This window comes from Myripristis murdjan, chromosome 20 (genome assembly GCF_902150065.1).
Source record: "Myripristis murdjan chromosome 20, fMyrMur1.1, whole genome shotgun sequence".
NCBI classification, from domain to species: domain Eukaryota; kingdom Metazoa; phylum Chordata; class Actinopteri; order Holocentriformes; family Holocentridae; genus Myripristis; species Myripristis murdjan.
This window is the reverse complement of record NC_043999.1, coordinates 5025951-5053875: the sequence shown is the minus strand read 5'-3', so window position 1 is coordinate 5053875 and position 27925 is coordinate 5025951. Positions and strand designations below refer to the sequence as shown.

Genomic DNA, 27925 nt, shown 5'->3' with positions numbered 1-27925 from the left:
ATACTGAAAAGATATGTGTGAGTTTTCATGCGTGTAACTCCCTCTCGCTGCAAAGAATTTAAAAGGACATAAAAACCCAAAGTCCTCTGACAAATGAAGGGACTGGGCAGGAGCTGCATTACCAAACAAACAAACAAACAAAAAAAGAGTCTTTTTGTTTGTTATTTGTTTATTTGGTTTGTTTCAAACATTTGCTATAAGGACACCTGGCACACAACTGAATAAATGTTGGCAGAGTTTGGCGATGGAGCGGAAAATTTACTTACACTTCAACTTTTCGTTCAACTTTTTCCGTTTCAAACTGTGATTTCAGTTTAATTCGCTGCGCTGAGGCTCACTCTGCTCTCTGCAGAAAGGTCACCAGGGATTTCAGCGTTTGCTTGGTTCTGATACACCGTGCACTCAACTGTGACAATAACTCTTGTTTTTAATATGAGTGTGTATGTGTGTGTGTGTGTGATAAAATGCATGGCCTTGGTTTAGTGTGAAGGTTATCGTCTTCATCTCTGAACCTTGAGCCTTGTTAATCTATAAAACACATCTCACTGTAAATACACACCCAATATCATCCACGTGTGTGTGTGTGTGTGCGTGCATGTGTGTATTTGTCATTTTCAACTTTCTATACCATTAAAATTATGAAAATAATTCCTGTAAATATGAGGTATTATAAGGGAGCAGCTCACATCACACTCACAACAGCATCTATTGCTAAAAAACACATTTGCATCCAAACACACACACACACACACACACACACACATGAGAGCAGCAGCTCAAACGTCTGAAGAACGGGGCGTCAGAGGCCTCGCCCATGAACAACCACATGGTTCGTGACAGTTAATACCGAATTTATTCCATCAACTCACGAAACACAACACATGACACGGTACTGCAGGTCGTTTTTAAGGGTCTGCCACAAGAAATGAAACCAACAGTCTGTGCAAAAAGTGCAATTCATACAGAGACACAGTGATTAGTAGAGAGTCGAGAGAAAAGACCGAGCAGAGCAGTGGTTCCCAACATTTACACAGGCTGGTTTAAACCTGAAAAAAAAAAAAGAAAAGACCAAAAAAAAAAAAAAAAAAAAAAAGACCCAAAGGCCGCACACAACCACCAACATGTCATTTATTTATTTTTCATTTTGGCTTTTCAAGCTACTTTACTTGGTTAATCGCTGGAGAAGAGGCCTAGAGGCTACGAAGAACTTTTTTTTTTTTTTTGGTAAAGAAAAGTGGAAGTCATCACAAAGATTAAAAACATGATCATGAATCTGTAGTTTATTATAAATACACATATTGTTGTCATGTTCCATAAACCATCTTGCGACACGCTGAGAACCACCGGAAGAGGAGGTAGAGCGACGGGGAGGTAGAGAGGAAGATTAAGAAGAACGACACGTTTAAGGTCCCATTTTGTCCGTGAAGCTGGCAGACACAGTGAACGCAGCTTTGTTTTACAGGCACGCCGTTTTAGCAAAACATCAAACAGCATCAATAAGAATAATTATGTTTTTTTGTTGTTTGTTTTTTTGTTTTTTTGTTTTTTTCCATGGAAGCTCCTCGGCTTGCACGGTTCATGCTCTGAGCGGGATTGTTGAATGGCAACGCGTTGTTTTCATGCTTCATCATCAGATACAGTACGTACAGCGTCGTGCAGAGCAGAATACACACCCACATGGAAGACACTGAATAAGGCTGAACACACTGCGCTACGCTGCGTTCCAGGGAGGTCAGGAAAATCGGAAATTCACACTTTGCACCGGAGGGAAATAAAACAATAAGACAACAGTTCAGCCCTTAATGTCAGACGTTTGGGACATGCAGGTTATCTGATATTTTGATTAATCACAAGTAACTAATTACATTTACTCGTTTTTGGTCTAATTGAGCAGCTTTTTTCTTTACTTGTACTTTTTTGGAGTATTTTTAAAAGTCAATAATTTTAGTTTTACAAATGATCAATGACAGATTGTGGACGCTTTCACAATAAAAGCTCAGTCAGCAAAGAGGAGAAGAGGAAGCTGCGTCTGCTTTGTTGGTTGTGCCTCATTTCCACATTTCACAATAAAAGCTGCACCTTGAAAAACTGCAGGTAGTCAATGAAAGTGACACCATTTAGACTCAAATGGCAAAAAAAAAATGTGGAATAAGTGTGGGGGAAAAAAGGGAAACATACTGAGATCCATGTTGACTCAACCATCACATGACGTGCTTTATTCCACATGTGTCAGTTGAGTTCAGTTTAGTGTAATGCCCCTTTAAAGGGAACTCAGTCACTTTTACTGCCAGGACATTTTAAATGAGACACTTTTGACTGCAGTAGATTTTTACAGCACAACTTCTTCTCCTGCAGTCAAATACCAGCAGAGGAACAGTACTTCTACTTCTGCGATTAATTTGAACACATTTATAATCCTGACAATATAGTTTGGGTTTGCTTTTGAGCATTGCATGACCTTAAATCTATCAAAGCACTTGTGTGGAAAAAGATGTGAATGTAAAAACAGAAACTTCCGACTGACTTTGACTGGAACGCAGCATTTTAAAGAACTTTGTCATGCAGAATCTCACTTTCTCACTTCGAATAGGCCAAAAAAACAGGACTAGAAAAGACCAAAAACATGAAAATAAAAATAATCCCAAAAAACACATTGTCATTTTTAAGGCATAGTACAGAATCCACAGTGGAGCGATACGTGTTTATTCATGTGTGAGGAATGTGAATGAAGATATGTGTTGTAGTAACATAGAGGCTAGAGTCTGTCTGTCAACCTTGGCACTTGTCGTGATTTTCCTGTTGGATGAAAAATTTTAAAAGCACGGGTTCAAGGGGTTAGCGAGAGGAGACACATATATATATATATATTTATATATTTTTACGTGGCAAGACACAGACATACAAGTCAATTGTTAGACATCGGCTGAAGAGCACCGAATCCTTCTTCCTTCTGTTTCTCCGCCGCCGTCTTCATACAAGTGTTAGTGTCTTTTCGAGCATCGGAGTCGACATGCGGAGGTGCGGCCCCTGAACGTTGCATAGTGTTATCCAACAGTGGAGGTCCCAGGACACAGGAGCGACTCGGGCCCCCAGGAGGCGATCGCTTCCATTCTCCACATCTTCCCCCTCCTTCTCCTCCTCCTGTTTTCGTGTAAACGTGAGGTCGATGCCCGGGTTTGTCAGGCACTGTAGAGTTCAATGCTCCGTTTGCTGGTAGAGTTCTGTTCATGTTCATGTTCATGTGTGATTGCGTGTTAAATGAGTCCGTGTGTATGCGTTCGGTGTAAGTTGTTATGTGCATGTGTATGTGTAACTGTACTAGTGATGCATTGAGGTGCATTCAGTGGTCCTGATGGTGCAGAGGCTTTGCAGCTGGACCATTAAATCTACCTGCAGCCACGTCTGGTGCCGTCATGGAGGCCAGGTGTACAAATTATGCAAAAAATAATCAAAATAAATATGAAACAAGCAGCTACAAACATGGAGCAAGGTAACACAGGTTGTTGTGGTACTGTTAGCGTGCTAATCCTAGCTGCTAATCAATGTCCTAATTTCACCGTGTTTCACTTCTTATTTCCTCCCAGATTCTGATCAAATTTCACACTCGGCCCATTTGCTGTTTTTGGTTTTTGAAGCTATAGCCTGTCATCGCTGCTGTTAGCCATTAAAACACGCCCCGCCAAAAATGCAGTCATGATGATTAGCATACCAGCGTCTTCACTGAAAACATCTAAATTTCCTGGTTTAGATAATTCAATATATCAGTGGATGTGGATATATTTGATGGCAAGTGGACAAGTAAGGTCCCGGCAAGCTGTGAGATCCAGCTAACTGTCGGCTAGCTCGCTAACTAGCCAGCAGGCTAATTTACCGAACCGACTGGTGCTAAAGTCCAGATAAAACGGCATTTTGAGAGCATCTATTGTCCGTATGGTGACGGGTTTCCTGGTGAAACAGGATATACAGGCGGGACGTGACGCTGGGAATTTGATTTGAACGTTGGAAAAAGAAAAGGGCGCGTCTTTACAAACATGGGGATTTACAGCGACTCAAAAAAGGCGGGAAACAACTGAAGACACGAGATACTGTTGCTAACTGGCTAACTAGCTAATCAAAGCTCATTGCCGCTAAAAGCAGAAGACTGACTGACAGGTGGATGTCATTATATTATTGTTTGAAATTAGCTGGTTCATGCACACGTAAGCACGCATAATATTTCATTGTACAGGAAGAAAAACTGATATATTTTGATCTAAGAATACAAAGAAATAGATTTTTGGAAGTGTCAACTTGATAAACAGATGCACAATATGAGCAGGGATGTGATTTAAAAGCGTTTTAAAGGCATTTTTAATTCCATCTCGACTTTAACACACAGTGCAGCTTTTAGTCGTTAGCCTGTTAGCACAGCTAGTTTACAAAACAGATGTGTGTACGAGACGGGGATGTTAGCTGAACAGATAACAGGATCTGTTACACAAAACTGATTGTAATGTCGCTGTCAAGTGAAAACCTAGTATCTCCACTTTAGTGATTTTCACGTTTTAGCTTAATTTGGGTATTTACGTGCTTGTCTGTGGGTTCAGACAGCTCCACAAGCCTTGGGGCTGTGAAACCTTTACAAAAGTGTTTATATAAACTGAAACAGGTACAGTGGTCAATTATAAAGACAAGACTCCTTTCCTTCATTTCTGAAAAGTTGATATTCAGGAGATACAAGGTTTTGGTTGGACATTAGTGATGTGTTTCTATGGAGAAATGACCAGTTCCAGTTCAATTCTGTTGACAGGAACATGTCCTCTGGCCAAAACTATTTATTTATTTTTTGTACAAATAAAAATGACTTTAGAATATCAGCTAAATCTGTTAAAGCTGAGAACCTCCATTATGGCCACCAGAGGGCGCGTTATGACACTGAAAGCCTCTGCATGATGTGTATCTGTGTGTGTGTGTGTGTGTGTGTGTGTGTGTGTGTGTGTGTGTGTGTCCCCGTCTCAGGTCCAGACCTCCATGGGCACCATGGCCTCCTTGGAGCCGATGGGGGGAAGCAGGTTCTGCTCGGACAGGAACTGAAGGGGGAACTGGACCAGGAAGCCGCGGATCTTCCTCAGCTCCTCGTGGGCGCGGGCCGGGTCCTCCTTCTCCAGGCCCGGCTTGGCCCGGTAGCTGTCCAGCTCCAGGATGTTTCGGACGTCACTGGACGGCAGGCAGCGGAAAACCTGCAGGACGGAGAGAAGTCAGGAGTCTCTCTTTGTGTTTCAAGGCTGCTTTTAATGCAATAATCGACAAGATGCTCTTATTTTAACCTCTTTATTCTGTCCTTCTACTGGTGTGTGTGTATGTGTTATACCTACAGTGTGTGTGTGTGTGTGTATGTGTGTGTGTGTGTGTGTTGACTGCAGTTGGGATTTTTGCAGAGAAGACCTCCCAGACCCCAAGTGTTTAGACTTGAGTTTTTCTGAACTGTCAGCAGCTGTGTTTCCATTAAACATCCAAATTATTGCAAAAAATAAATGCCACAAAAAAACCAAGATAGTCTACAGCTGCAGAGAGAAACATCCTAGTTGTCCAAATCCAATATGATGAGCAACATCTTCTAATGGATGTAAATGGAGACCCAAAATGAAGCTGGTGTTGCACTGACCTTCTGGTAGATGGTGGCGTTGCGAGCGCCGGTGGCCATCCACACCTCCTTGTAAAAGTGGTCGCTGACGGGGTCCGACACATCGATGGAGGCGTCTCTGTTAGCACCCAGGATCATCCTGACAGGAAGAAGAAGAAAAAAAAAGATGGAAACGTTCAGAAACAGACGAGCAGCAGACGGAGATGACAGGAGGAAGCTCTGAGGCAGGAAACTGCAGGCTGACAACGTGACGGCATCAATAGGATCATCAATATTTCAAGAATCGACTTAAGCAGAAGCAAAATCTTAAAAGCGGCTCATCTGAAATGAACTGAAAGTTTCTGGGTTACAATAACTTTGTGAGGTGAAATCTCTTCCCTGCACTTCTAAAATGACAAGTGCACAAAGCTTGAACTCGATTCTTTTTTCTGAAAATTTCGGCAGAAAATAAAGGCAGATAATTATCCTCTCCTCTCTGCTTCCCTGAGTAAGGCTACGCAATTTGTCAAATGTAGCAAAGTAAAATACAAGCAGTAAAAAAAAGTAAAACTAAAATTGTTAACTGTGAAAAAAAAAAAAAAATCAGAAAAGGCACCAGAGGACAGAAATGCACGAGTCAGAGCACCAGTATGCTCACAAGAGGTGTTAAAATTGATTAAGACACAGAAGTGTTAAGAAACATAATTGTAAATGAGACCAGAGCCTGATATGAAGTTCAAGTCCAGTAGGAAAAAATAAAGAACCACACATAAACCCTTGTACATAGACCTGATTGCTACAAATAAATGGAGATAAAGAGAGAGCAGATAGGTCATCTTAAAAAAACACATATCCTATAAAAGCCTATAATTTGGATCATAGGAGATTTAAATGAAGGTTGTAAAATTATTTAGAATTTATGTTTATTGAATTTTTTTTTTTTTAAGTTGGCTGGGTCATAACACACTAATGTGCTTCTGTTGGCCTCTTGGTGCACGCTCCTTTTTGTATTACTGACCACTTTCTTTGGTAGTTCACTCTATCTCTTTATGTGTATGCAAATGCATGTACATTTTTAATATGCATGTGATTACATTAGTGAATAGTTGTGCAAATAGTTGCTGTGTTATGCCTTGTCAACATGATGTTTAAGTGACTTGATTTTTCATGTAATGTGTCTGCCATAATGAAAGAAAATGGCGAAAAATTTAAATTTGGTCACAACAAAAAAAAAAAAGCCCCAAAAGACACAAAAAGCAGCCGAGCGGCACCTGAAGCAGTCGAGGCGGAGCTGCAGGGCGTAGCGTCCCGCCTGGTACGGCTGTCCGTCCATCACCGACGCCACCGTCTCCGAGTCCTCCACGATCACCGCCACCTCGCTGTCCCGCTTTCCCAGCATGCTCCTGTCGTTGATGTTGGCAGAGCCTGCGGCACAGAGGCGACACAGGACGGCGGTGATGACGACAACCACCAGCAGATGGCGATACAGGACTTTCTTTAAACACTTAAACTCAACATGAAGATACTTTGATCGTTCAACGGTTGAAAAAATCCTCCTTTTCATCAGGTTGAGAGCTACACCTCAAACATGCTTTAACTCTAAAACAGATCTATTTACGAGGGAGGAAATTGATGACTGCATATTTTAAATTATACACTGAGTTTCGACTCGAGTTTGCAGAGTCTAAAATAAAACCCTGTTTGACCCGTCGAGGTTTCAGCTCAAGCAAAAAACACCAAAACCGTCCGATTTCAAGGAGAAAACGTAACATCTGCAGTTTGGTGGGCGCTTTCATCCGCAGCCCTTCAGCCCCGTGTGTATTTTTAGTGCAGCGGCCCCCAAACATTCATACTGCTGGTGCTGAACCCCACACACACACACTTTCCCTTTGTCTCAAATGACTTTTTATACATTTATATAGCCTCTAATATCTCCCCTCTCTGCTTGGCGTATTTACTGCACGTACCATCTGTTGTCTGCTTGTTATCAAACCAAATGTCATGAATTCAATGATAAATTCAAAGATTTCAAGCTGTAAAGAGGATCTGCTAATCTGAAGGCATAAAGGCAGTGTTGAGTTACGACTGACTTGCATCTTACTGCTAATATTCCAGTATTGTTTTACTAATAATTACAACTTTTCTGATTTTTTTTTTTTTGTCATTATTTTTGCTGCAAGTGTTTTCTAAAATTCATTATCTCATCATTTTCTGGCAATTTTCTAGTTATGTTTTACGAATGTCGAATTTGCCAGCTGTCTTTGAAACAAATCAAGTGAATTTGTAAGTTTAAAGTTAATCCACAGTGCCCTCTCCAGTTTATTTTCTGTTTATTTTATTTTATTTTATTTTTTTTTATCTTAATTAGCTGACTGCACCAGCTATTTTTTCAGGATTACAGGCTAAACGGTTGCAGCAGAATAATGTGTGGTGTACAGGCCGTTGTTTCATGCTCAGGCTACAGAGGTACTGCGCATTTCTAATTTCTAGTGTATTTATCATATTGTGTGTACTTATTGCATTGAGCTACTAGGTTCCTAAATTTCCTCCATCTGTCTATCTATAAAATGGATCTGTAAGCAGCTGCTGTCATGTGAAAACCTTTTAATGCCTCCTACGAAACCTGTTATTGTTCATAATTCCTGAGAAAATGACATTCTGGAGCAAAAATGTGAAACGTGCAAATGCCTGGCAGGTGCGCGCTGAGCCGGTGCGGCGTGTTTACCGATGATGACGGTGTTGTCGTCGGCGATGAGCATCTTGCTGTGGACGTAGATGAGCTCGGTGACCAGCTTGCCCTCCAGCTCGGCGTGCGTCCGCAGCCCAGCGAACGAGATGTAGTTCATCCACTGGTCTCCCACTGGAACACAGGCAGCGCTTTACGTTACACATGCCTCAAATCTCAATTTCATATTTACTTTTCTCAGCTCAGATGAAGCCGGCCGGCCACTTAGAAAAAGCAAACGAGCAAAGATGCCCTCTAATAATCATAATAAAAACCTATAATATAATTTCCAAGGGACTGCAACATGGAACTCTTATTATAAATTTGACATTATGATCTGTTTTATACATACATTCTCTATTCAATAGATATTTTGCAGATATATTTCATTACACATGTAGTCTATGCAAAGGTTCAAAGGTGAAAGGTTTATAGTCTATAGATATTTTTCAGTATATGCAATTTTGTATTACTCTTATGGGGTATGCAAAGGTTGTTTTTTTTCTTGTATTATTTGTGTTGATCCACTTTATTTATTCTGTTACTTGTTGTGCTTATTTTTCTAAAGATATATAATTCTCCTAATGTTTTGTGTTTTGTGTCTAAGATCAGAAACCATCTCTTTTGCTCGTTTGCTTTTCCTGTGATACTGGATGATAAAACTGGACTGGAATTGGTTAAGATTACAGTTTAAAGTTAAATAACCATCACGTTTAATTTCAAGAGATTCAGAGCAGGACAAAGATCCAGTTTACAGTTTAAAGCATTAAAAAACCAAATCCAGATGTTGATGGTTTTGGAGGAAAAGTGCTGCTCTCTCTTTCTGCATGTGTGTGGTTTTATGCATGTATGTTTGTGAGTGTGTGTGTGTGTGTGTGTGTGTGTGTGTGTACTCGTGGTTAAAGTGAGGTTTTGGTTCCATTGCTGTGTTCTGGTTCTTGAATTACAGACTTTTTCCCCACATTAGAGAGCTGCACACACACCAAGACTTTTACTTACCCAGGGTGCATCGGTCAGCACATATGCTCTATTTTTTATTTATTTATTTTTTAAATTATTATTTTTTAAACTGCCTGCTCTTCTATTCAGGCGCACACATGATGAGCTACTTTCATGTGTCTAGCTTTGTTTTTAGGATTCTTGCACTCCTTGCACTCGAACCGACGAGGATTAATTTAATCTAAGATTAGTTCTAATCAGAGATGATCAAAACTAAAACCTAGGTTTAAAACGAGTAAATCCAGAAAAAAAATAATGAGAGATTTATTTTATTTCATTGCTAATTTTCCAGTAATATTAACTAATTTTGGGGGGAAATTTTATTACTAATTTCAGTTCAGTTTTGTTTTTTGCTTTTATTTTATTTTCCAATTTTTTTAAAATTAAATATCTAATCATTTTCTGGTAATTTTCTTCTAACATCATACAAATATCTTGCTAATGTTTGTGTCATTTCTTGCTAATTTACTAAAAAAAAAAAAAAAAAAAAAAAAGATAAAGTAGTAAAGTAAAAACTAGTAACTGACCCTGTGTGACCCTGTGTGTGACCCTGTGTGACCCTGTGTGTGACCCTGTGTGTGACCCTGTGTGTGACCCTGTGTGTGACCCTGTGTGACCCTGTGTGTGACCCTGTGTGACCCTGTGTGTGACCCTGTGTGTGACCCTGTGTGTGACCCTGTGTGTGACCCTGTGTGACCCTGTGTGTGACCCTGTGTGACCCTGTGTGTGACCCTGTGTGTGACCCTGTGTGACCCTGTGTGTGACCCTGTGTGTGACCCTGTGTGACCCTGTGTGTGACCCCTGTGTGTGACCCTGTGTGTGACCCTGTGTGTGACCCTGTGTGTGACCCTGTGTGACCCTGTGTGTGACCCTGTGTGTGACCCTGTGTGACCCTGTGTGACCCTGTGTGTGACCCTGTGTGACCCTGTGTGTGACCCTGTATGATCCTGTGTGTGACCCTGTGTGAGACCCTGTGTGTGACCCTGTGTGAGACCCTGTGTGTGACCCTGTGTGAGACCCTGTGTGACCTTGTATGATGTTGTGTGTGACCCTGTGTGTGACACTGTGTGTGACCCTGTGTGACCCTGTATGATGTTGTGTGACCCTGTGTGACCCCTGTGTGTGACCCTGTGTGACAGTGTGTGTGACCCTGTGAGTGACCCTGTATGATGTGGTGTGACCCTGTGTGTGACCCTGTGTGACCCCTGTGTGTGACCCTGTGTGACAGTGTGTGTGACCCTGTGAGTGACCCTGTATGATGTTGTGTGACCCTGTGTGACCCTGTGTGACCCTGTGTGTGACCCTGTGTGTGACCCTGTGTGTGACCCCTGTGTGTGACCCTGTGTGACAGTGTGTGTGACCCTGTGAGTGACCCTGTATGATGTTGTGTGACCCTGTGTGACACTGTGTGTGACCCTGTATGATGTTGTGTGACCCTGTGTGTGACCCCTGTGTGTGACCCTGTGTGACCCCTGTGTGTGACCCTGTGTGTGACCCTGTGTGCGACCTTGTGTATGACCCTGTGTGTGACAGTGTGTGTGACCCTGGATGATGTTGTGTGACCCTGTATGACCCTGTGTGTGACAGTGTGTGTGACCCTGTATGATGTTGTGTGTGACTGTGTGTGTGTGACCCTGTGTGACCCTGTATGATGTTGTGTGTGACTGTGTGTGTGTGACCCTGTGTGACCCTGTATGATGTTGTGTGACCCTGTATGTGACTGTGTGTGTGACCCTGTGTATGAACCTGTGTGACCCTGTGTATGACTGTGTGTGTGACCCTGTGTATGAACCTGTGTGACCCTGTGTGTGACTGTGTGTGTGACCCTGTGTATGAACCTGTGTGACCCTGTGTATGACTGTGTGTGTGACCCTGTGTATGAACCTGTGTGACCCTGTGTGTGACTGTGTGTGTGACCCTGTGTGACCCTGTGTATGAACCTGTGTGACCCTGTGTGACACTGTGTGTGACCCTGTATGATGTTGTGTGACCCTGTGTGACACTGTGTGTGACCCTGTGTGTGACCCTGTGTGTGACCCTGTGTGTGACCTTGTGTATGACCCTGTGTGTGACAGTGTGTGTGACCCTGGATGATGTTGTGTGACCCTGTATGACCCTGTGTGTGACAGTGTGTGTGACCCTGGATGATGTTGTGTGACCCTGTATGACCCTGTGTGTGACAGTGTGTGTGACCCTGTATGATCCTGTGTGTGACCCTGTATGATGTTGTGTGACCCTGTGTGTGACCCTGTGTGTGACCCTGTATGACCCTGTGTGTGACCCTGTGTGACCCTGTGTGTGACCCTGTGTGACCCTGTGTGTGACAGTGTGTGTGACAGTGTGTATGACCCTGTGTGTGACAGTGTGTGTGACAGTGTGTGTGACCCTGTGTGTGACCCTGTGTGACCCTGTGTGTGACAGTGTGTGTGCTGGTGTGTGTGCCACAGCCAGCCCGCAGACTCACTCTCTCTCTTGAGCTGGGAGATGATGGAGTGATCTCCTCTGATCATCGTCCTGCAGGGAGAAGCAGAGACACTCAGCCACAGTCTCTCCTGACAATACCAGCCTTTGTGTGTGTGTGTGTGTGTGTGTGTTTGCATGTGGCGGGTCGATTATTTACCTAAGAATACTAACTTTCCGATAAAGGTCAACCTCAAAGGGGATGTAAACACACACACACACAGACACACACACACAGTTTTACAGGCCTCTTACTACAGAGTTATTTGATTCTTGTGTAATTTTAACTCCGCAAACAGCCAGAAGATCAATGGCTGTTTCCGCGTTACATGCAAACACACACACACACACACATGCACATTTGTATAATGATATTTGTGAGGACGTTCATCGACTACATTCTTTTCCTAACAGCCGCCTCACCACTATCTGCCTAAATCCAATTCAAATTTAACCATAAACCCAGGTTTTAACCAGGTTTTTACCCCAACCTGAACCTCCAATCTTTACATTTAAACGTATAAAAACCTTCAAGTTGCGTCTTAAAATGCACTTTAACAGACTGGCTTTACATTAAATTGTTTTTGAACCTTCTTACTTTTACAAATGCACACATCGTCAGTCAGCAGATTTCACTTTAACACATCTCATTCACTTATTTATTCATTCTTTTAATGCACTTTCTCCTGCATGTGTTTCTTATCTCATCGAGATTAACGTAAATAAACGTCTCGTTATATCTGCCAGTAAAGCGCTTTGTAAACACTGCTTTTCTCTGGCTGCTATGCAAACAGAATGCGCTATCATAATTAATATCATTAATATTAACCCTGAAACCTCAACCGTGAAACTGAAGCCCAGCTGTGCCGCTAAATATTTCCCAGGAAATCTTGTGAAGCTCTGCCTCATTTTTCTACACTGGTGAGGACGTTTGGACCTCATAAATGTTGAAATACAAGAACACACACACACACACACACACACACACACACACACACCTGTAGTTGAAGTGCATGACAGCCTGGATGGCGCTGCCTCCTCCGGTGTTGATGTCTCCCTCGAAGCCCGGCAACAGCGGCGTCACCACGTACACGCGATACTTTGTACCTTCCCTGAGGACACACACACAACAGGATATAGAAGATTAATAAGATAAGATAACATGATTTTTTTTTTTTTTTTGGCATTTCTGCTTTATTTCTGCTTTATTTGACAGACAGATCTGCAAGTCTCACAAAATGCAAACAGGTGGCGGTGATGGTAGAGCTGTCACAATATGGATTTTTTCTTATCATTGTGAAAAATGCAACGTTTCCTTACCATTTGACGGTTTAATGCTACAACCGTCCCTTCCAGAAATATAAAAATTTCTTAGACAAATTTTACATATCTCAAATTGACTTTTAACCCATATCTTTGGAACCGAACCTCCTTGCTACTCCGCTCCACAGTCCTCCCGAATCCACCCCTTTACCCTGACCCTAACCCGAGGAAACCCCTGCCTAAACTTAACCAAATTTATTAAGTAGATATTTTTTGGACTATTGGGGTTTTGGTCCTCCTTCGGCAGACCCCATAGAGGAAAATTCAGAGTTTCATCATCTTAAGAGCATTAATTTCTCCTGATTTTACACCATGTTATCGCACATTAGTAATTTACAGACTGCATATTTCCAGGTTTGGGTTCTTGTGAAAGCTGCATTAGCGTCTCCAACTGTACGTAAGACATTTGCAGGCATTTCTTTTTGGACGGACAATCTCTTATTTTTAACGGACTGCGTGTTGAAGACTAGTAAGAATCTGAAGTTTCTCATTGCTAAATCTAGACTGTGCTACCTAAGGTTATGGTTATGATTATGATAAGCATCGACTAGAGACAGAGAAATACAAAGACAGAGCAAACATCAGCAGCCGCCCGCGCTCATATCTGATTATATTTTACGCGTTTCTCGGTGCCTCAGGCATCGGGGAATCCCCTCCTGTGGTCGTTTAATTTTTAAACCTTTCCCCATCATGGCCACCGGGTCTACAGGCCTTCCAGTCCATCAGCAGAAATGAGAAAATAAACACATTTCACCCTGGTTTACACTCACAAAATTCACAGAAGTTGAACAGCCAGCGCTAATGCAGTTGTACAACACAATCACACACACACTGGACGTCCAATATGTCTCCTAAAATCATCTAGAAAAGGCTCTATAGCACAAAGACAGCTGGGAAAATGCATGTGATAATCACCTGCAGTGTTTCACGTGTGCATGAGCTCACACCTGACCTGTGCGAGTCAATAACACTAGAATATTAAAAATATACCCTCCTGGTGTCTATATGCTAATGCAAGCAGCAGGAAGCAGCCTGGTGCAAGAGTTATGTGTGTGTGTATAATAATATCATTGTGTGCGAGCTGGCTGGTGCATGTGTGTGTGTGTGTGTGTGTGTGTGTTTTGTGCAGGGCGTCTTATCGGGCTGCAAAGTCAATATGATGGTTTTTCTCTTTCCCCTGATAAGCTCTTATCTCCCTGACGAGCAAACAGGCCCGGGGATCGAACCTTAAACAGGAAGATATTCGCACAAATTCTGAAAGACGCCAAGTCAAACAAGCCCGTTAGACGCCTCGCGATATGAGATCAGCCTGTGAGACGGCGAGAGGGTACACAGTGTTCAGGGCCCGGCGGGAACACATCCATCATTTGTGGTGAGAGAGAGAGAGCGTGTGTGTGTGTGTGTGTGTGTGTGTGTGTGTGTGAGAAGGGTGAGAGACGACAAGAGAGGGTTGGATTTTCCTGGAAAGTCATTTAAAAAGGTGTGGCTAAATACACAAAGCAGCCATAAAAGCACTGAGTTGACATTGTGTGTGTGTGTGTGCGTGTGTGTGTGTGTGTGTGTTTTAACAGTAACAGTGTGTGTGTCACCTGTAGGCTCTGATGATGCGCTCGGCGATCGCGTCTCCTATCTTGTTGAAAACGTGTCTGTTGTCGGCACAGCTGATGAAGAACTGATTCTGAACGGAACAACAAACACACACACACACACACACACACACACACACACACACACACACACACACACACATTTATATTTATATTTATAAGATGAACGCTGACATGACTTCATTTTCCTGAGTCACATTTATGCACTTAGAGGAACTACAAAACTACAAACTACAAAAAAAAAAAAAAGATAAAATAGCTCCCAACAGGTGGATGGATACAGTTTGCTGGTGTTCTTTGGCAGGAAATAGTTCCCAGCGAACCTCTTCCACCCTGCATCCATGTCACTGTTTATTGTTTTAGAGCTGAAAAGAGCTAAAGTTTTAATTAATTGAGCTCCAGAAATGAAATCAAAATCCAGCTCCATTATATTGAGGTGAAGGGGGGGCAAATCACACAGAAACTAATACATATCTTTTTTTATTTTCATACGGCTGTTCCTTTAAGAGCAGAAAAACTGTCCATGTGTCATTTAACCTCATATCCAGTCATACATTTTTTTGTTGAATCAAATTCTCTGACATTAAAGTGAGAATTTCACTCGACTCAATCAAGATAATGTCACTCGAATGGAGAAAAACAAGTGAAATCATCTCATCTAACGCAGAGATTTCATTCACTGCCTTTAAGAAATATGCAACTTTAAAGGCAGAATGGGAGGAGGAGGAGGAGGATTTTTTTTTTTTTTTTATTACATAGATCGATACAAAAATAATCTTCTCCATCATGACCTGTGAGCCACTAGCAGTGTGTGTTGGTGTGTGTCTGCAGAGACCCTGCCCTCTGCCTGGACATTAAATTAAAATTAAAATAATCTGGGTGCATCTCTAATCTGTGCTACATCACACCAGCTCAAACACATGCAAATACAACAAACAAATATTTTCCTGTTGTGCTCAATTTGTGATATTTATGGCTTTACTGTGATGTTTCTGGGTGTATCAGGAATCCCTGCTTCATATCTCAAATATGACGGTATTTCTTATTGAGGCCATTTGTGATTGTCATTTTTAAATAAGGATCAAATTTCACATTTCACTGAGCCGGCGAGGTTCATCACTCTCCTATAAAACGATGCAGAAATCACAGGAGTTTCATTATTGTGGGTTTAGAGCCCTAAGATGGACTAAAAGCTTCTCCAAAGTCTTTTACATGCTGACAAGAATAAAATTCTGGGAATCTTGGGAATATTTACTGGCATGAAATGATCATAAACATCGGTTCTGATCGTTTCTGCACCCCTTTATAAAAAGAGAAAAATGGCGGCGTACCTCTATGTAGACAAAGTGTTGGCTGTTTTTGATGGCGTGGACGTAGGCGTTGTGGATGGACTCCTCGTGGTACTTGATGCCAGCCGACCAATCGGACGCCGACCGCAGGATCTGGGTGGATTTCAAGAGACAGCGCCAGAAAATATTGAGCGAACTCTCATATTAGCGAGCAGGACAGTAAATCACTGCACTTGGCACTCGGCCTCATGTCATATTATTTATGCAGAGCATCTATTAATAAAAGAAATGGGCTTCCACCTTGATGAAGGGAATCTGAAATTAAATTTAAGTTTCAGGGAGGACAAAATGGGTTTGAAACGCTAACGATGACGAAAACGTCTGCCATGAAATTAAATTAAATTTGTGACAGGGAATCCAAACGACAGAGAAACAACTAAATGCATTAAAATGACATTTCAGAGGAGAGCAGGCTGAGCCACATGTTCACCTGCACTTTGGTGGGGATGCAGTTGGGGACTTGGTATCGCAGCTCCCCAGCCGTGGTGTGCGACTTGGGCAGGAGGTACGGGTACGACAGAGAGCGGTACTTGGGCTTCATGATCTGGAAGAGAAACACAAGTCATTCAACCAGCTGTGCACGAAATGTACAAGAGTTTAAAAGTATTTGACAGCATATATGTAACTTCATTTTCTATGCAAAAAAATATATATATATTTTCTGACTTCCCCAGACTGAGACAAGATGTTTAATATCATTTCCACCTCTGTACATCCAGTGGTTCAGTTCCTATGAATAGCATTTCGTCTTAGCTTAGCATAAATACTTGAAGTCTATAGGAGTCGTTAGCCTAGCTCCATCAAATACAAAAAGAAACCTCTCAGCAACTCGAAAACTGTCTTATTTACTCACACTCTTGTTTTGTTTTTTTAATTCCAAGATGTGTATTTTAAATCGACATGATCCACTGTGTAAATAAGAATGATTCAGTGTTGCTTATTCAAATGGCCTCAATAAGAAATATTGAGGCCATAAGTCTTTATGCTAAGCTAACATGAACTGCTACCCATAGGAACTGAACCTCTGAACGTACAGAGGTGGAAATGGTGTCCAACATCTTGTCTCAGGCTGGGGAAGTCAGAAAAAGGGGATTTTGCTCAAAAATGTTGGAGTATTCCTTTAAATGATCTCTTGCAACTTTTCATTGTCACATTCAGATGGGCTACAGGAGCTGGAAAGCTAAAACTATTCAACTGGCGATGGACTGATTAACCTGATAATCCTGACGATGATCTCAGAAGCCAGTGGGGAAAATAAAATAACTGCAGTCCCACTTTATCAGCATCACTAACAATATGTGTGCTTTTGACTGTGCCTCTCAGGTAACGCTGACGCAGAGAGTAGAAAGTGGCCTGGGTCTGATTTATTATTTTTTTTAAATGAGACACAGATCTGATTTTTTTATGTCAGTGTGAACAGTAAAAAACCACGTGGAGTCTGGAAATTTCAATTCTGATTCAACTCCTCTCTGAAACCTCGACCCGGCGCAGGTCATAACCCGTCGGCATCATCCTGACCTTCTGTGTATGATTTTATCTTTGATATGCCCGAAACAGTAAAGGCAGTTTATTATATCTTCTGCTCGATGCAAGTAAACCCAGGGCTCCTCCTCTCTAGCTCATCATCAGACTTCACTGCCTATCAGCTGTGAGCACCTGGTGATTTTTCCTTTTGTCTCTGATTTGGGTCACCTGGGCCTCGTTCACACTGTCGGCCCAAATCTGTTTTTTGTCACAACGAGATTGTATCCACACTGATTTTACAAACTCTGGACAGCCAAAAAAAAAAAAAGTCCGGACGCTCAAATCTGATTTCAAAACCTTTCAGAAACACAACGACGACGACGTCCGATCATCGGAGCATCAGACCGTGACCTCTGACCTTGGTGAAGTTCCACCGTTGGATGAAGTGCCGGGCCACGTCGCGAGCCGCCTTCCCATGAACCACGGAGGCGATGTCGTGCCAAGGCATTCTGGGAGTTGTATGCCGGTCTATGAAATCTGAAAAGGCAAGGAACAGGAATGAACGCTCTGACGTTGTGTGTGTGTGTGTGTGTGTGTGTGTGTGTGTGTGTGACCTGACTCGTTCTTACCATCAAACGGTTTGTCCAGCTGGATCCAGTCTTTGTGGACGAAGTTGCAATAATCTTTTCCGTGCCAGAACCGCGTGTCTCCGATCAGCTCTCCGACCCCGGTGTGCAGGCTGCGCACAGAGCCGCTCCCTGACACACACACACACACACACACACACACACACACACACACACACACACACACACACACACACACATTCAGTTAACCCTCTGAAACCTGGACTGACATCACATTTCATGCTTAAATGCGTTAAATGCTTTCACACACAGCCCTTTGACACCTGAACAAACTGGCTTGATTTCTTTTAAAAACCACAATGAGCAACTCAGCAAGAAATTACCTGAAAATTTGTGAGAAATTACTAAAAGGTTAAAATAACCTTATAAAAAAAAAAAAAAAAGCTAAAAAGCCCAAAAAAGAAGAGTAAGAGTAAATAAACAGTAGACAAAAGAAAAAAGAGAAAATTATTAGAAAATTATCAAAAGACTAACAAAAAAAATGTCCATAAAGCTATAATTATATTTTTTAAATTATGTAACAGGGAAAAATATTTTGATACTTGGGATACATATATAATTTTCGATATATATATTAATTTTCAGGATTTTTTGTGGCTTAATTTCATGTCATTTCTTTATTGGGTTTTGTTTTTATTTTTCTTAAATTTGGGCTAATTTTCATTTAAACTTTTAGAAATTTTTATGTCATTTCTTGCTATATTGCTCATTTTCTTTTCCCCTCCATTTAAAAAAAAAAAAAAAAAAAAATCAAGCCAGTCTGCTTAGGTTTCAAAGTGTTAACTATTAGCAGGGAAATGCAACAAACTTTGCATTCGACACACAGACGCTGCATTTTGTCACGCACAAAACAAACAGCAGGGGGCAGAGCAGCAACGAGGACAGTTTGCACAAGAGTGTACAACAACATTTTACACATTTTAGACTTTTTTTTCTACAAAAGCAGTGGTGAACTTCAAGATCGAAAGGTTTTATGACCAGAGAGGCCAACCAGCGACGTGAAAGTTACAAATTCAAGCTCAGCTGCAGGTTTATGTGTTTAAAATAACATAATGAACATGATGGACAATACTACTATAAGTCTTGGAATTCACTTCGACGGAGCTAGGCTAACGACTCCCATAGACTTCAAGTCTTTATGCTAAGCTAGCACAAAATGCTACCCATAGGACCTGAACCAGTATTCCTTTAAGAATGCAAAAAAAAAAAAAAAAAAAAAAAAAAAAAGCCATTTACACATTTATATAAAGCGATGTCTCTCAGCGTACATGTTTATTCTCTTCAGTTAAAGCACATTTTACCTCAGGCTGCAACACTTTGGGACAGAAAGCAAAAGAATTTATAGGAAATATGATGTTAATTTTTGAGAAACCCCACAGCACTCACACACACACACACACACACACACACGCCCTAACTCCGTTCCATTCGTTCGCACTAATAAACGAGATATTACCAAGAATTTGACCGTGCTATGTATCACTGTGTAAAAATACTAAAATTTTTGGAGATATGAAACTTGAGAGCAGCTGGAGGAGAAGTGGACAGAAACAGGAACACACCACCACAAGCAGCACAGGCATGCAGGCCGAGGAGGAAGACCAAGAGGAAGACCAAGAGGAAGACCAAGAGGAAGACCAAGAGGAAGACCAAGAGGAAGACGGAGGGAAACTGCGCCCACAGCTCACTCGCTTTCCAACACAAACAGAAATTTAAATTAATTTTTATTCAGAGTAGCAATCCAAGTTAGTTGAGGGCAAAGTTTTTGAGAGAAGATGAACTCAGGCCTTTTTTTTTTTTTTTTTTAAATAGATGAATTTAAAATGATTTCTATGGGTTTATATACGTGGTTGTTTACAGCGTCTGCAGCGTTCCTATGCATTCCTCAACCTAATGAAAACCTGCTGGATGTGTTTCACTGCGGCCAGAGAGAAAAATGTGTGTGAGTGAGGGAGAGACAAAGGAGAGAGAAAAAAGTGTGTGTGTGTGTGTGTGTGTGTGAGGAGTGATAAAGTGCAAGAGAATTAAATCCTGCAATGCAGAAATGAAAAAAAAAAAAAGACAGTAAGGGCATGCCAGGAAAGACGGCGTGAGAAAAGGTGCGAGACAAAGAGAAAGTGTGTGTATGTGTATGTGTGTGTCTGTCTGTGTGTGTGTGTGTGTGTGTGTGTGTGTGTGTGTGTTAGAAACAGCTGGAGGCAGAGTGATTACAGGTCTCAGTAACATAAAATAAAATCTCAGGGTTTGTGGAGACTGCAGCATGGTTTCTAAAAAAAAAAAAAAGAAAAAGAAAAAGAAAAAGGCCACATCATTCTCTCCTCTCTCGCTTTTCTCTGGTACACGGTGTAACTGGAAACTCCTCTGGCCTATTTTATTTTGAGCTATTTTCAATTTTACCCCACTTCTCGCTTTACGGATCTAAACGCCGCCCTGCATTTTAGTTTCTCTTATCCAGTCCAGTCGTGTTACTTGTTGTCTTACTGTGGCGGATTTATGTCTTTCACTGTCTCTTTTTTCTTTGCTTCTTTGATTTTATTTCATCAGATGTGTCTTATTTTTCTCTTTTTCTTTCATTTTATTTCCATCTTTCTTGATACTTGTCTCTCTTTCTTCTCTGAGTTTTTCATTTCACCTGGTCAAATCAGTAACTTTCTTCTTCTTTCATTTCTTTTATCTTTTCTGTTGCGCTTCTGTATTTTTTTCTGTATTTTTTTTTATTTGCGTATCACAGTACATACGAAGAAGACAGACAGTCGAAGCTGTTCGGGCGGACAGACAGGACTGACCGACACACACTTTGACCCGTCTCACTTCGCAGAGGACACTCAGGCGAGATCAAACCACAGCAAACCACAACAGGCGGCGAGCGGCGAGGCGAAGACGAGCGCCGAGCTCCGCCTTTGCCTCCCGACCGCCCGCCGCCCGACCGGCAGCCCGACTCACCGGCCTGACACTGGCCAATGGGAGTGGCCGCTGTCAGCTCTGCCAGCCTATTGGGGATCAGATTGTGCTGGCTGGTGACGCTGTTGGACCAACCTGCACAGAGCGTCCAGAAACACAGCGAGGCGGTCAGGACGCCAGGCACCGCCCGGCTCACCCTGACGCTGAAACAGCTCGTGGCAATCACTTAAAGGCATAGACCACTCAAAATGCACCACTTCCCCACACCTGCGATCTTTCCATTTATACAGCTTGCGATTCATTTGGCGAGGTTTTCCTGAACTGTGAACTGTCCCTTTAACACAGTTTAGAGCTGCATCAATTAGTTTTTACATCCATCAATTAACCATTCAGTGTATAAAGTGCAAAAAGTCATGATTAAATCTCACATTAAGTGACCAGAATCCAAAGTGATGCTAATTAATTTTCTTATTTAGTCTGACCAGCAGCCAAAACCTGGTTGATGAGTTGATAAACTGACCAAAATGATTTTTTATTAATATATATAATTAATAATTGAATTTGCAGGAGAGCGACACACTAGCACCCTTTCTATGAAATATTTTTGCAGGATTAAAGCACATATTTATACATCATGCATTTTTTTTTTTTTTTTTTTTTTTTTTTTTTACAAATTTCTAATACACATATTTTTGTACTTGTTTTTTTTTTTTTCCATTTATGCTTATAACATATTCTTCTCTTAAGAATTTTCCCTCCGGGATCAATGAAGCATTACTGATTCTGATTCTGATTAATGGACCACACACTCCTGCAATTAACTGATCGTTTCAGCTCTAAAAAAATGTTTTGTATATTGTACATTCAATAAATTTTGATATCAGCACCAATCAAACCAAACTGATCCTAAATATGACACTAAACAAACATCCGGCTCGAAATATTATTCTGTACAAACTGGACTACGAACTGGACTGAAGGAATGAAGCTGAAAAGTCCTGTGTATTAAAAAAAAAAAAAAAAAAAAAAAAAAAAAAACTAAATGAGTTTATGTAAAGATGCTGCTCTGACTGCTTTGGTCAATCAGAGGCCAAATATGAAATATGAAAACACACAAAAAAGGATTGTGTTCAGGCCAGGAAGTTGCATCCATCTAGAGAAAAAAAAAAAACATTTGAAAATCAGAAAGTTAAATCTTTCGTCATCTTTCTGCTGCACTGCTCCTTTTGAATGGATTCAACTTCTTTACTTTCAGTTTTTAAATGATTGGCCTTTAATTTAGATTCCTTCAGTCCATGTTCTGCTGTACCCTCTGAGCTACACCCGAGCTAAATCTAAATTCAACTACACAGACAAGTTATTTAACCAAGAACTAACTTTTATCTAGAAACCTAAAGCAGAGAAAAACACTATTCTAAATCAGCAGCACAGACACTTTTTGGTGTTATATCTACTTTTATCTTAAAGGAAAAAATCCAATGTTTTGGGAAAATTCCACTTTTTCCAACTCCCCCAGACTGAGACAAGATGCTCGACACCATTTTCACCTCTGTACATCCACTATTGGTAGCATTTCATCTTAGCTTAGCATAATAACTTGAAGTCTATGGGAGTCGTTAGCCTAGCTCCTTCAAAGTGAAAAAATAAACCTTACAGCAGCTGTGAGGCTGTCTTATTTACAGTGTACCATGAGGACTTGAAATAAACATCTTCAGCTCCAGAGCGGCTGTGAGGTTTATTTTTATAACTTTGACAGAGCTAGGCTAACGACTCCCATAGACTTTAAGTCTTTATGCTAAGCTAGGACCAAATGACCAAACCCATTCAACCGCTGGACGTTCAGAGGTGAAAATGGTCTCAAACATCTTGTCTCAGTCTGGGGAAGTCTGAAAAAGGGTATTTCGCCCAAACACATTGGAGGTTTCCTTTAAACAGATCTACAAATACAGAGGTCACAAATCTAGCAGCCTTGCCTGGCGCCATCATGGAGGTCCAGCTGCTGAGGGCAAATAACGGCTGAAAATAAACAACAACCAAATCAGCTGATGTTCTGAATAAATTTAGCTAATATTTTATAAGGCAGATTTGTGACACCGTAAACTGTCTTGTCTTGAGGAATCATTCCAGTTAACCAAAAGTAACTGCCCCTTCTAACGCTAGCTCCTACACAGCAAACATAAATAATCTCCACGTTAACAACTTTTAATCTCATCTTCAATGTTCAAATCTTATTTATATTCAAACATCGTAGTAAAAATCTGTGGGATTATCTCAGTGGGATGAGATAATCCCACTTGTTTTCAACAACCAACTCGCTTCCAGAATCTAGAGTCATTTTCTTGATCCTAGTGGGTTAATCTGCCTTATTCTGTCTTGTTTCAACTTATTTATCTAAACTTTTTTCCAGAAAAAACGTCCCGTCACATGTTTAGAAAATCGATCAGCCGTTGTTGCCCGACAGCTAAGGACCTCCAACATGGCCGCCGGGGACGTCATCACCCCCAAAGCCCTCGACCGCACACGTTTACCTGACGGTGATCACTGTCGGCGAAGCATTGAATATTTAGTTGACAGAAAATATTAATGGTGCACACGCGGCTTCGCTGGTAAAACACAAGCAAAACCACACAAACGGAAAATGCTTCTTTCTTTCTGTTTGTGTGTGAGTTGTTGCTTTACTGCCTTTACCAACACTTCTGTGCCATAATCAATAATTCACAAAAATATTTCATTTCATACAACAGTTAGCTATAGTGGAACAATTTGATTAGACAAAAGACATTCGATGAGTGCTGATATACAGTATAACAGCACGCTGGTGTTTTCCTATTATCGATTATATTCGCTATTTTCTAGGATGTGAAGGTCAAACGCTGTTGTCATTTCATCGCTTCCTGACTGATGAACAACTGAAAAGACAGTGGATAATAAAATTTGGAAGGACACCCGCTCATATTTCAGGGTAAAACAACATATTTGATGCCCCGTGACGCAACCATTAGACAACAGCTAACGTTAGCATTCAACCACTTCCTGGCTAAGAAGACTTCCGGGCATCAGATGTATTGTTTTACCCTGAAATATGAGCCAATATCCCTCTGAATTTTTGCTACTGATTGTTTTCCTATGATTAGAAATGTATGTTTATGTTCGATTCACTTGCTTGATTTCTGATGCAACTATTTGTGTTGGTGGGGCCAGAAAAAATGGTTAAATAAGTAATCATGTGTCTTATTACTGTTGTGTAAAAGCAACATCACACTGGTTATTGCAGCCGAGAGCCAGAGTTAATCCCAGCCGTGTTGATATTCAGTATTACAGCACTCCCTCTCATGTGATGTTGATTAAATATCTATCATTAAGGCTTTAGGTCTCTCCTTCCACTGTGTTTAATCACTCAGTGTTAGTTGAATGCCTGAAAGGTGAATGTAAGACTGAGAACAGGTTTGTGCTTTATGCATTTCTGTATAATCGATTTATGGATAACACTGACTGTCGTCGGCGCTCTCCACGCTGCTCACGCTGTCGGCTTGGGCCAGGCCGTGCTTCTGCAGGTGTCTCTTGATGCTGAACCTCGTCCTCTTCTTCCCCTGCCCCTTCAGCTTGGGCTGGTCCGCCGAGTCCGTCACCGTGGAAATCACCTTCCCGTTCTTCTGGGCTCCGCCGCCGCCGCCGCCGCCGCCGCCGCCGGAGGAGGAGGGAGCGGCCATGTTGGAGGGCGAACCCTCAGCCTGGAAACGAGAAGAATCACTCCACATTTATGCTGCGTTCAAGCACCGATTTTCATGATCGATTTGCAGGTTAATGGAGGTGGAAAAAAAAAAAAAAAAAAAAAAAATTACACATGCCTTATAATTTATTCTTTGATAAAATTGAGAGTTTTGGCCTTTTGTTTAGTGTGTGTTTTGGATACTGGTTTCATAACGAAAAAAAAAAAAGTATCTATGTCGGTATGAATGCTTCTTGTATGACAGCTAGCAGGTACTGTATGTATATATGTGCACTCAGGTACACACTTATGCATGTATGTAAATGTAAACAGTAGAATTATTATCTTATCTGTGCTTTGTTTGCTTATTCTTATTAAGGATTTCGGGAGGAAACAAATGAAATTGATTGCAAGGGTTCGGCAGCCATAAGCTTTTGCTTCAGCCGAAAAAACCCTTTTCGACCAGCCATATTCATTCTCTTTAATTCTTTAATTATGTTTAATTTGTTGTGCTGCTGTGATCGAAATAAACATATTCATATTCAATGGATATGCAAAGTGTGAAAAGTGTGAATAATGATGTATGGAATTACAAAACAATGAAAGAGTCCATGAATTTCAGGGGGAAAAATCCTCAATACCACAAGGCTTTTACTATCACTTGAGAAAGAACAGGTTTTTGTTTTTGTTTTTTGGTAAATTGGGAAATCATCTACTAAATAGCAGTGGAAACACCTTTATCAGGTCATTATTAATGCAGCACCTTCCCAAAAACACTGAATTGCTGTCATAATTGTTCACTATAAGGCAATGTTTCCAAAAGTTTGATTAAAATTTGCTCCCAGGGAAACAAACTGAGAGAGAGAGACACAGAGAGAGACAGAGAAAGAGAGAGAGAGAGAGAGATGGATATCCACACTACATGTTAGACAATGATCAAGTAACTCTAACAACGTCAGACAGGTCAAGTGTGTCTGTGTGTGTGTGTGTGTGTGTGTGTGTCACCTGCTCCAGAGCCACGGAGCGCGTCACGCTCCCCACGTCCGTCAGCCGGTGCTCCAAGTCGTCCCAGCGACCGTACGCCAGGTCGATGCCGCCCACGAAGGCCACCGATTGGTCGATGACGATGATCTTCTCGTGATGCGCCCACAGGTAGACGGACGAGGAGACGTGGTCCGGGTGACGCATCACCTGGAGACACACAGGAAACACACACACACACACACACACTCAGACGGGAGACATCTACACGCAATGTAAACCTGTACAGTCACACACACACACACACACATGCCTTGATGTTGGGGTGCAGGTGCATCAGCGTCCTCTTGCTGTATCCTGAGTTGATGCCCAGCGCTAACTCCACCTCCTTGTACAACATCACGAAGATCCGCACTCCTTGTTGCTGTGGAAACACCAAAGATGTGAGTGTGGATGCTGAGGATGCCACATAAATCATGTTTACACACCACAACGCTCAAATTAACTGTGTTTGTGTCCCAAAACGGGGAATTAAAGCGGAGATAAAGAACTTCTTTTACCATGGACACTTTAATGACAACATTTAAAAATACAGTTGAATAATTTAGCGAGAGATTTCCTCTGAAAATAAAAAAATTCTGCTCTCAACTTCAAAGTTTTATAAATGGTAAATAGACTGCATTTCTAGTCTACTGACCGCTCAAGGCGCTCAAATTCACACACACACACTGATGGCCTAGGTGCCTAGCTGTCCATCAAGAGCAGTGAGGGGTTCAGTGTCTTGCTCAAGGACACTTCGTCACACTCTGGAGGAGCCGGGGATCAAACCAGGAACCCTTCGATGACCAGACGACCGCTCTACTTCCTGAGCCACGCCGCCCCATTTATACTGGCACTATTTTTTTTACTCAACTTCATCATTCATCACTTATCCGCACAAACATGACTCAATCAGCTCAGGCATAGCCTACTCCGTGAATAACTGCTGGAAAATGATCATAATAATCAATAATTATTTTGAAGCAACTGGGACGATGTGAATTTCCTTCGGGATGAATAAAGTATCTATCTATCTATCTGATGAAAACAGGGCAGGGTGTAATGGGTAATTAAGGCTGACATGTTTAGTTTCACATAACACAGCCATGTACTAGTGTTGCCATTAGTTTATTATTTATTTATTAAGATTAGCTTTTATAAAAACAGAATGTATTTGTAAGCAGCACCAGCAGTAACCTTATGCAGCTCAACAAGGCACAGCCAGCTCACTGACCCTGTGATCAAATATTAAATGTTAGGAGAGAAAAATGTAAAAACGCAGCAAGACGGTGATGCACGTGTTGCCTAGAAACAAACCGCTGACAGAAACTATGGAGAGTGGAAAGTGGTCTAGATCAGATTTTTCTCCTCAGATGTGACAGATATATGTACGTATACATATATATATATATCTATATATATATATATATCTATATGTATAGATATATATATAGATATAGATAGATAGATAGATATAGATATAGACAGATAGATAGATAGATATACAGATATATATAGATATAGATATATATATATATTGTCATGTTTGTTTATGAAGTGAGGATACCTCGTCAAATGTGGAATAAGACTTCACACCACTCGTGGGATTTTGTTATGATTCCTATGTTTGATCATGTCAACATGCTGCAACTAGCAACACGTCAACATGTAATGTAAGGGTAGCGAGCAGGGACAAACTGTGTGTTGTACACTGCCTAACAACATTGTTTATGCCAGTGTGAGCAGCAAAAAAAAAAACACTGAATCTGATTTGGGCCTCTTTCATTAGTGCTCCTGAATCAGATCCAGATCTGCACTGCAAAAACTCAAAATCTTACCAAGATTATTTGTCTTATTTCACGTCAAAAATGTCTTATTTCAAGTCAAAATGTCTCATTACACTTAAAATAAGACATGATCACCTAAGAAATAACTTGTTTTTAGACAATTTTCACTTGTTTCAAGTGAATTTTAATTTTTTCCACTGGCAAATTTTGACAATGAAACAAGCAAATTTTCAGCTGTTACTTCTGAGGTGATCATGTCTTATTTTAAGTGTTATTAGATATTTTGACTAGAAATAAGACATTTTGACTAGAAATAAGACATTTTGACTAGA

The 27925-nt window shown here is 41.2% G+C and overlaps 1 protein-coding gene and 1 long non-coding RNA gene across 4 annotated transcripts in view; one reads left to right on the top strand and one right to left on the bottom strand.

The window, feature by feature from the left end:
- Window positions 1–927: 927 nt before the first annotated feature.
- On the top strand, window positions 928–20389 carry LOC115378863 (uncharacterized). The gene is made up of 3 exons (XR_003930174.1): window positions 928–986; window positions 16221–16224; window positions 20379–20389. It is a non-coding gene; the product is annotated as an uncharacterized LOC115378863 (long non-coding RNA).
- pld1b (phospholipase D1b) overlaps window positions 3140–27925 on the bottom strand; it is a 64892-nt gene continuing 40106 nt past the window's right edge. For 2 of the 3 annotated variants that reach the window (XM_030079399.1, XM_030079400.1), the window contains exons 13-26: window positions 26081–26191; window positions 25792–25977; window positions 24571–24808; window positions 18159–18287; window positions 17948–18066; window positions 16496–16609; window positions 16048–16158; window positions 14699–14787; window positions 12785–12898; window positions 11791–11840; window positions 8328–8462; window positions 6874–7027; window positions 5645–5762; window positions 3140–5219 (exon numbers count right to left, since the gene is read on the bottom strand). In XM_030079399.1, the coding sequence (XP_029935259.1) occupies window positions 4995–5219; window positions 5645–5762; window positions 6874–7027; window positions 8328–8462; window positions 11791–11840; window positions 12785–12898; window positions 14699–14787; window positions 16048–16158; window positions 16496–16609; window positions 17948–18066; window positions 18159–18287; window positions 24571–24808; window positions 25792–25977; window positions 26081–26191 (1893 nt within the window). In that variant the 3' untranslated portion in view covers window positions 3140–4994. Of the gene's footprint in view, window positions 5220–5644; window positions 5763–6873; window positions 7028–8327; window positions 8463–11790; window positions 11841–12784; window positions 12899–14698; window positions 14788–16047; window positions 16159–16495; window positions 16610–17947; window positions 18067–18158; window positions 18288–21119; window positions 21213–24570; window positions 24809–25791; window positions 25978–26080; window positions 26192–27925 lie in introns of all 3 variants that reach the window. The other variant, XM_030079401.1, reaches the window with a different exon arrangement.